Consider the following 7,678-nt stretch of genomic DNA (forward strand, 5'->3'; position numbering starts at 1 on the left):
AATAAAAGATGCATTTCTCAGAAAATATCCTCATCATCATGGGACACTTGACTGTATCAGCTCACCGTGCTAGACAGTTATGACAAACAGTTTTGTAAAATATAGTTTGTATCAGAATTAGTATATTTGAGTTCCATATACTGAAGAAAAAAACCCACCCTCATATATTTTAGTGGAAACTTCAACGTGTCCTAGACATTACCCTATAATGTGCAGCTATCATATTCTTTATGCATGTGAGGTGTTGACTTTATCACTGAATTTGTCTGTAGAGCTAATAAAGCCACACTGCTTTTCTACAGCAATAAAAAAGTTCTATAAACACTGCAGTTATACTGTTTTCATCTCCTTAGGATTACTTTTGTATAAATAATATATGGGGGATAGCAGAGCATCTTGACTATCCAATAGAATCTGGTAATTTTCCTGACTTTATAAATACCAAAGTAGTCCTCACAACTGTACATCATTTTTGCTGTACAGTACACGGTAAGAAGTGAAGTGACATAAACATTTTGGGGGCTATTCCTCCTAACAGTGTGAAAAAATTCAAGAGACAGATATTCAAATCCCTATTCTGGACTACTCTGACAAAATCAACCCCTAGTGATTTTGGCAGGAAGTCCACAAATGGAATACAATACTTCAAATAGAAAGGTAAAAGCTCTATGAAGTAGTTTCATTTACAAAGACTCCATAAAAAGTTCTGTAAAATAAAAAACTGATACTATCTTGGAACACATGAAAATATGATATAATAAAGACATGTTATTATGTACTCTCATGCATTGTTGCTACAAGTGTAAATTAGTAAAAAAAAAAAAAAAAAAGCACATTGGCACAACATAAGGATAGACTTTTACATATTTTTCAGATAGTAGTAACTTGTTTTCATACAATGCTTCCTCATTTTAAAAACAATAAAAGTTTGTGCCTTATGACCAATAATTATAGTAGGAAGTATGTACTCGACAGAATGGGAAAGTCAAGTGATAGCAAAAACTTAAACATCAGTAAAGAATTATTAGATCAATAGTACATGAACTTAATATTGGTACCTTAAAATCTTAATACATGAAAATAAAATATCCTACATAAAAATTATATGCATCAAATATGTAAGATCTTAATACATTAAAAAGAGTTTATAACTCAATAATTTGATTTTATTTATTTATTGGTTTTTTTCTGGTACCGGGAATTGAACTCACAACCTCGTGCTTGCCAGACAGGCACTGTGCCGCTGAGCTAAATCCCCAGCCCCAATAATTCAATTTTAAAATGGGCAGCAGACTTAAAATATTTCTCCAAAGAAGATACACAAATGGGTCACAGATAAAAAGTTGTTCAACATCACTAATTATTCATAAAAAGTGAATCAAAACCACAGTGATACTGCTTCATACCAAATAGGATAGTGACTATGAAAATAGAAAATATGGCATGATGGAAGAGAAACCGAAATCCTCCAAAGTAATTCTGTGAATGAGAATTGTAAACAAGGATTAAATGAAGGAAAACCAAAACTGGTGAAACAGGTACAGGAGGTACAGCTTCTTAAGCTAAAACGAGTCAAAATGTATAGCTCAAGGAATGACTTGTATCAGTTACAGTTGTTACTAAAGAAGTGGAGAAGCTGTAGACAGTTGCTCTTTATGAAATGCAGTCAGCTGTTTCTGACAAAACAAAAAAACTAAGCCTTATTCAATTCTTACTCATCTGATAAGATCACTGTGAGAGACGATAAATTGCTACACTGTAACAGAAGTGAAGAATTTATAGGTGTTTAATTCACAGTATTTTGCCAGAGTATCTTTTTTCTTCAGTGCTGAGTATTCAACTCAGGGCACTGCATGATCTCTACCACTGAGCCATACCCCCAGCTCCTCTCCTAGGTATCTCTGAGAATGACAACTTAATGAAAAAAATACACATTTTAAAGGGAAGATACTAGCTAGGAAGGCTTACAACAAGGTTTATTTGCTTTTCGCTTTTTGAGACAGGGTCTTGCTCTGTACTTTAGGTTGGTTTTTTTTTTTATTGATTGATTGATTGATTGATTGATTCATTTATTTATTTATTTTGCAGTACCAGGGATCGAACTCATGACCTTGTGCTTGCCAGGCAGGCACTTAAGCCACTGAGCTATATCCCCAGCCCCTCAGGTTGGTTTTAAACTATGTAGCCCAGGTTGGCCCTGAACTTGAAGCAATCTTCCTGCTTCAGCCTCCTGAGCACTAGAATTACAAGCATGGGCCACCACACCTAGCAGAATAAGGTATCTTAAGAAACATCAATTCAGGGCACTCTAATATGTAAATTAAGTTCTAAAATGATATTTCAAAAAAAAAAGTTATTTTGGATAGATTTACCGAAGAAAACATGACATTTAAATAAATACAAGTAAACACTTGAATCAACTATAAAAAGAAATTTGGACAACTGTAAAAGCCAGCTTTTAAGTACACTGTCTTGCTTTTTGTGGCAGAAAGTTTTAATTTCAATGTCAAAAATGGTCCAGTTTGATGAATGTCTATACCTAAACTGGTCTGAAAGTGCCTTCCTCTCTCCTAAATTTATAAACCTGGTTTCCATCCATTTAATATGTCTTTCCATCTGCTGGCTTAGCAGTTAATTAAATTCAAGTCCAAAGTTATTAGAAAAAGAAACTAATCTTCATTACAAGTTTTCAAGGACCTCAATAAAAAGTTTCAATGGAGTGATAGTGACAAAAGTCAGATGTATGCTGAAATTAACAGAACACCATCTAATCCTTCCTACCTCTCAAAATGCTACCGACCCTGTAACTGCACATGTTTTCTTACTGGCATGAACAAACTTTATCAGGCCTAAAAGCAGAGGAGAAAGCAATCTCTCGATTGGGTAATACTTTCGTGAAACAGTGTCTGATAGATGTACAAGCTGTACATATGTAAAGGCCTTTTATTTACAGCACATATTGGCATGGGAGAAACCATGCCAATATGAGATAAGACAGCAAATAACAACCAAGAGATGAAATGCCTTGGGAGAAAAGGCTCAACAGCAGTCAGGCAAACAGAGTCAGAGTTGGCTTTTGGAGTTTAACAGTTTTCATCGCCTTTGTTTTTCTCTGTATGCCTCCTCTAAAGATTTCCTACAAGCTCTTAGTTTTTAATAACAGTTCTTGTAACAGTGGGATGGTTATTAAATTTTATAATTGGGCTGGGGATATAGCTCAGTGGCACAAGCACCTGCCTGGCAAGCACAAGGTCCCAAGTTAGATTTCTAGTACCAAAAAAATAAATAAATTTTATAATCAAGAGGTGGAGGCAGGAGGAGTGTTGCAAATTTGAGGCTAGTCTGGGCTACATAAGTGAGCTCAAGGCCAGCCTGAACTGCACAGTGAGACGTGTCTCATAAAGAGAAAAAAAAAAAAAAACTTACAATCAAATATTTTCTCTCCATAAAATTCAAATAATCCACTATTCTCATTCAAATGACTTAAAATACAGCATTTAAAATGTGTAGGAAATACATCTATTTACGAAATTCTGTAAGAAGAAAAAATGATGAAACGGGAAGGTAGCAAGCGGGAGGGGAAAAGGATTGAAAACAAGATATTTTACATACATACACCAATTTTCTAATGTGAGTACAACTGTTAGGTATTGCAAACATACAAAAAAAGGAAAATTATCACAATATTGTATAAACAAATAAAAGGATGTTAAGAAACTGCCAACCTTTTTAACAATGGAGTTTGAGTTATTTTTTCTTTCTTTATATTTTCTTAAACTTTCGTTTCTCAATTTTGCTTATGTGCACTAATATTGTTTACCTTAAATGAAAGTCAGACTGTGGTATGTTTCACTTGTAAAAACAAGTTATGTTTTACCTTTGTGCTTTCGCTCTTTACCATGCATTTGATGTAGTTTTCCATCGTCTATTCTCTGTATCTTGAGTTTTGCCATGAAAATACTGTCATACTAAACAAAATAATCTTATGTTGTACAAAACCCACTTACAAGGATATTAAGATTTGTTCATGTCTGTACTAACTTTGATAGCTTTTGAACAACTATAAAAGGGAGTAACAGACATTAGAAAAAACTACCAACCACCTAGGTGCTTCTTATTTTTCGTGGTGTTAGGGTTATAATAAGGTTGGGCTATCAAACATATTTCATTAATGTGCTCCACTGGTACTATTCAGTTTAACCACAATTCAGATGCATCATAATTTTCTCTGTGTATTTTTGTTTGTTTTGTGAGAGAGCATTTTGATATGTAATCCACATTTCCCCTCAAACCACTATATAGACCAGGCTTGCCTTGAACTCACAGAGATCCTCCTACCTCAGTCTCCCAAATGCTGGGATTGCAGGCATGTGCCACCATACCTGCCTTGGCAATTTTCTATTGGAAACATTTTTTCCAATTACGGGAATTACTGTCAGTTTTTACTCATGAGCAAAAAATTTGGAATTAATACATTTATGATTGTATGAGAGAACCAATATACCACCAATATTTCCTTTACAATAAGAATGTATTACTTTAGGGCTGAGGATATAGTTCAGTGGTATAGCACTTGCCTAGCATGCAAGTAGTGGGTTCAATCCCCAACACCAGAAAAAAAAGAAAAAGGAAAGGGAAAGAGTATTGTTACTTCAATAATCATAAAAAATGTTATGTGACTTTGACATGGCATCAAATCATTCAGTAATTTTTACTGACATTATGCAAAAACAGTACATGTTTGGAAAGAAGCCTGGAAATAAACATAAAATGCAGTATGTTGGACATTATGTGGTGTAAAAGTTAAGAAACACCTTGGGTCAAAAAGAATCTGAGTAGCTGGGCGTGGTGGTGCACACCTGTAAGCCCAGCACTGGGAGGTTGAGGCAGAGTTAGAGACCAGCCTGGGCTACAAAGTGAGCTCAGGGCCAGCCTGCACTGCATAGCTAGAACCTGACTCAAAAAAGAAAAAAAAAAAAAAAAAGAATCTGAAACTCTGACTCCAACATTTGCCTAATCTGTAAAGTAGTCATTATGAAGACAAGGTATGTTGTGTGTCCTCAAATGTAAGGAAGTTACTAACAGACTGTCCATCATGTAGTAACACTAAATAAATAACAGTCTTTATTCCGACTGACAGAGTTGTAAGGGTTCCCTTTTTTTGGTATTAGTTCAACACTTTCTACAAAAGCTGTGTTCTAAAAAAAAAAAAAAAAAAAAACAAAAAAAAACATGGAATTAAAATTTTTCAGCTGGACAATTTACCTTTCACTTCTTTTAAAATTTATCTCTAGCAACAGAGCCTACCTGTTGTCCTCAAATATACTAAAAGCGCTTTCGCTTCAGGAATTTTGGTGTTCTCTCTGACTGCGAAACACTGACATCTGTTCTGCGTGGCTCACTCATTGTCTACACGTCCCTCTCAGAGAACCTTTCCCCAGCTCATACACAACAGTAGTGTACAGTATCTTTCTCAGCCTAGGTGTGCCCCAGTAGTGTTTCTTCATGGCATTTAGCACCACTGGGTCATGTATATTTTTGTTTCATGTTGTCTTGCTCCCAGCAAAAATGTAAGCTTCTGGAGGGCAGAGTTTTAAAATCAGTAGTCTGAACAGTGTCTGCCAAACAGCTGGTATACAAGAAGTATTTTTTAAAACAATCTATCAGGTAGTTTAAATTTTTTTTCTTATTCAAACCTATCATTCAGTTAATGACATACAATTTGAGTTGGACTAAGCAGCTCAAATTGCACTGATCAATCCACATTTTATATCTGATACTCCTCACAATCAGTTGTATGCATTTATAGGATAGGTAATTTGAAATCAGGTTTCTAGACTGATACAAGACAGCAGTTGCAAGTAAGTATTTTTCAAACATTTTTAAGGAAAGTCTTGATCCTCTTAGTCTATTCTGTTATAAATACACAGTAGCTAGCCAACAAATTAGAAGCAACTAATGAATTTAAAGGATATGAAGCATATTCCTTTGGTGAAAAAGAAAATTATTTCATGAGCCAAAGTGGTAGTCACAAAAAGAAATTACCTTTCAGTTTGACTATTTTAAAAATATTTAGACAATTACAAATGATGGAATACTAATTTCAATCAAAATAGTTTGATTACATAATTAAATGCAAACAAAAAATCATAAAAACTTAGTAATAAGCTTGAATTTAAATCAAAATGTAAAACAAAAGTTCCTTAAAATAAAAGACAATCATCATCATCATCATCATAATCATAATGGAAATGTACCTTGCAGTTCTGTAGCAGTCGTATGAGATGTTCGAAGCAATTACTGTTAAGAAAAATGGCCTGAAGAACAGGCCTATCTGTGTAGTCTAACATGGCTGTGATGGTATCTAGGAAAGTACAAACAAAATCATCCATGTAAAAGTCAAAATTCAAGATCTAAATTTAGGAAGTTAGACTTTTCAGTTGACAGATATAAATTAACTAGGAAATAACAGCAAAGAGAAATATAAAACAAAACCTACCCTTATCACTTGCTTGGAAAAGTGCGTATTTTAATACTTCATTATTTAAAATATTTGAATTTTATATATAACTGATATATTTCTCAGAGATTTATCTAGTTGTTATCCCACCATAAGGCTCAAGTCTAACCAACTATGTATCTTTTTTACCGATGTACTTTAGTGATCAGAATGACATTCCCTGTGGTATATTTGCACATGCACATGACATATTTTTATTATTTCATCCCAGTTATTCACCCTCCTTTGCCTCTGCCCCTGATCCCCTTCTTCATCTCTAAAATCCACCTCCTACTTTTCAACTCCTATTTATTTAGTACTACATAAATGTATTTTATTTCTTATACAAGAGAAAATGTGATTAACTTTCTCAGACTGGCTTGTTTTGATTAACGTAATGGTGTTCAGTTTGATTCACTTTCCTGCAAAAAAACAAAGCTAAATAACACATTAGTATGTATGTGTGCGTGTGTGTACAGTCATGGTTTTTTTATACATTCGTCTGTTGATGGACATTTAGATTGTCTCCACAGTGCCCCTAAAAGTCTAACCAACTATTCTGTCCAACGTTCTGGGGAAATAAGTGCAACTTGTTATGTCTGGCAGAACAGCCTCATTTATCACTACAAAATTAACACATGACTTCTGAAAATAATGACACCATTTTGCTCTCATTTTCCACCAAAGGATTATCCCTATATAGAAATCAAAGGACATTCTGCATAGGCTATACTATAGTTTCTAACAGAAAAGAAGTTCATTTGATAAGGACTCATACTTATTTATAAACTTCTAATTTACAGTAATTATAAAACACAACATTCTTAAATATAAAAAGTGAATTTTTCTATTTAAAAAATGGGTAATTTTAAAGAAAATTTTGATCTCGAAACATCTACATTGATACCACACACATACAAATTTATATATCAAATCATTAACATCAGTATGTGTGAGGGGCCAAATATTAAAAATTTTGTTTTCTTTTCACTTACCTGAATCTCCTAGTTTAGCTGTAAAGACTATGTTTTACTTCTACAATAAAGAACCATCAGTTAATAATATTTATTTTTAACAATACAACAGGGGCTGGGGATTTAGCTCAGCGGCAAAAGCGCCTGCCTGGCAAGTGCAAGGTCGTGAGTTTGGTTCCCGGTACCGGAGAAAAACCAAAAAAAA

At 34.0% G+C, this 7,678-nt stretch overlaps 1 protein-coding gene across 10 annotated transcripts in view; it reads right to left on the minus strand.

The window, feature by feature from the left end:
• Positions 1–7,678, minus strand: part of Nbeal1 (neurobeachin-like 1) — a 167,793-nt gene that overhangs the window by 105,619 nt on the left and 54,496 nt on the right. For all 10 annotated transcript variants that reach the window (XR_001236404.1, XM_013520723.1, XM_013520721.1 and 7 more), the window contains exon 10: positions 6,258–6,364. Coding sequence is in view for 9 of the 10 variants with exons in the window: in XM_013520723.1 (XP_013376177.1) it covers positions 6,258–6,364 (107 nt within the window). In the remaining variant the exon portion in view is untranslated. The remainder of the gene's footprint in view (positions 1–6,257; positions 6,365–7,678) is intronic.

Source organism: Chinchilla lanigera, unplaced genomic scaffold (genome assembly GCF_000276665.1).
Source record: "Chinchilla lanigera isolate Chin_1 unplaced genomic scaffold, ChiLan1.0 scaffold00056, whole genome shotgun sequence".
Lineage (NCBI taxonomy): Eukaryota > Metazoa > Chordata > Mammalia > Rodentia > Chinchillidae > Chinchilla > Chinchilla lanigera.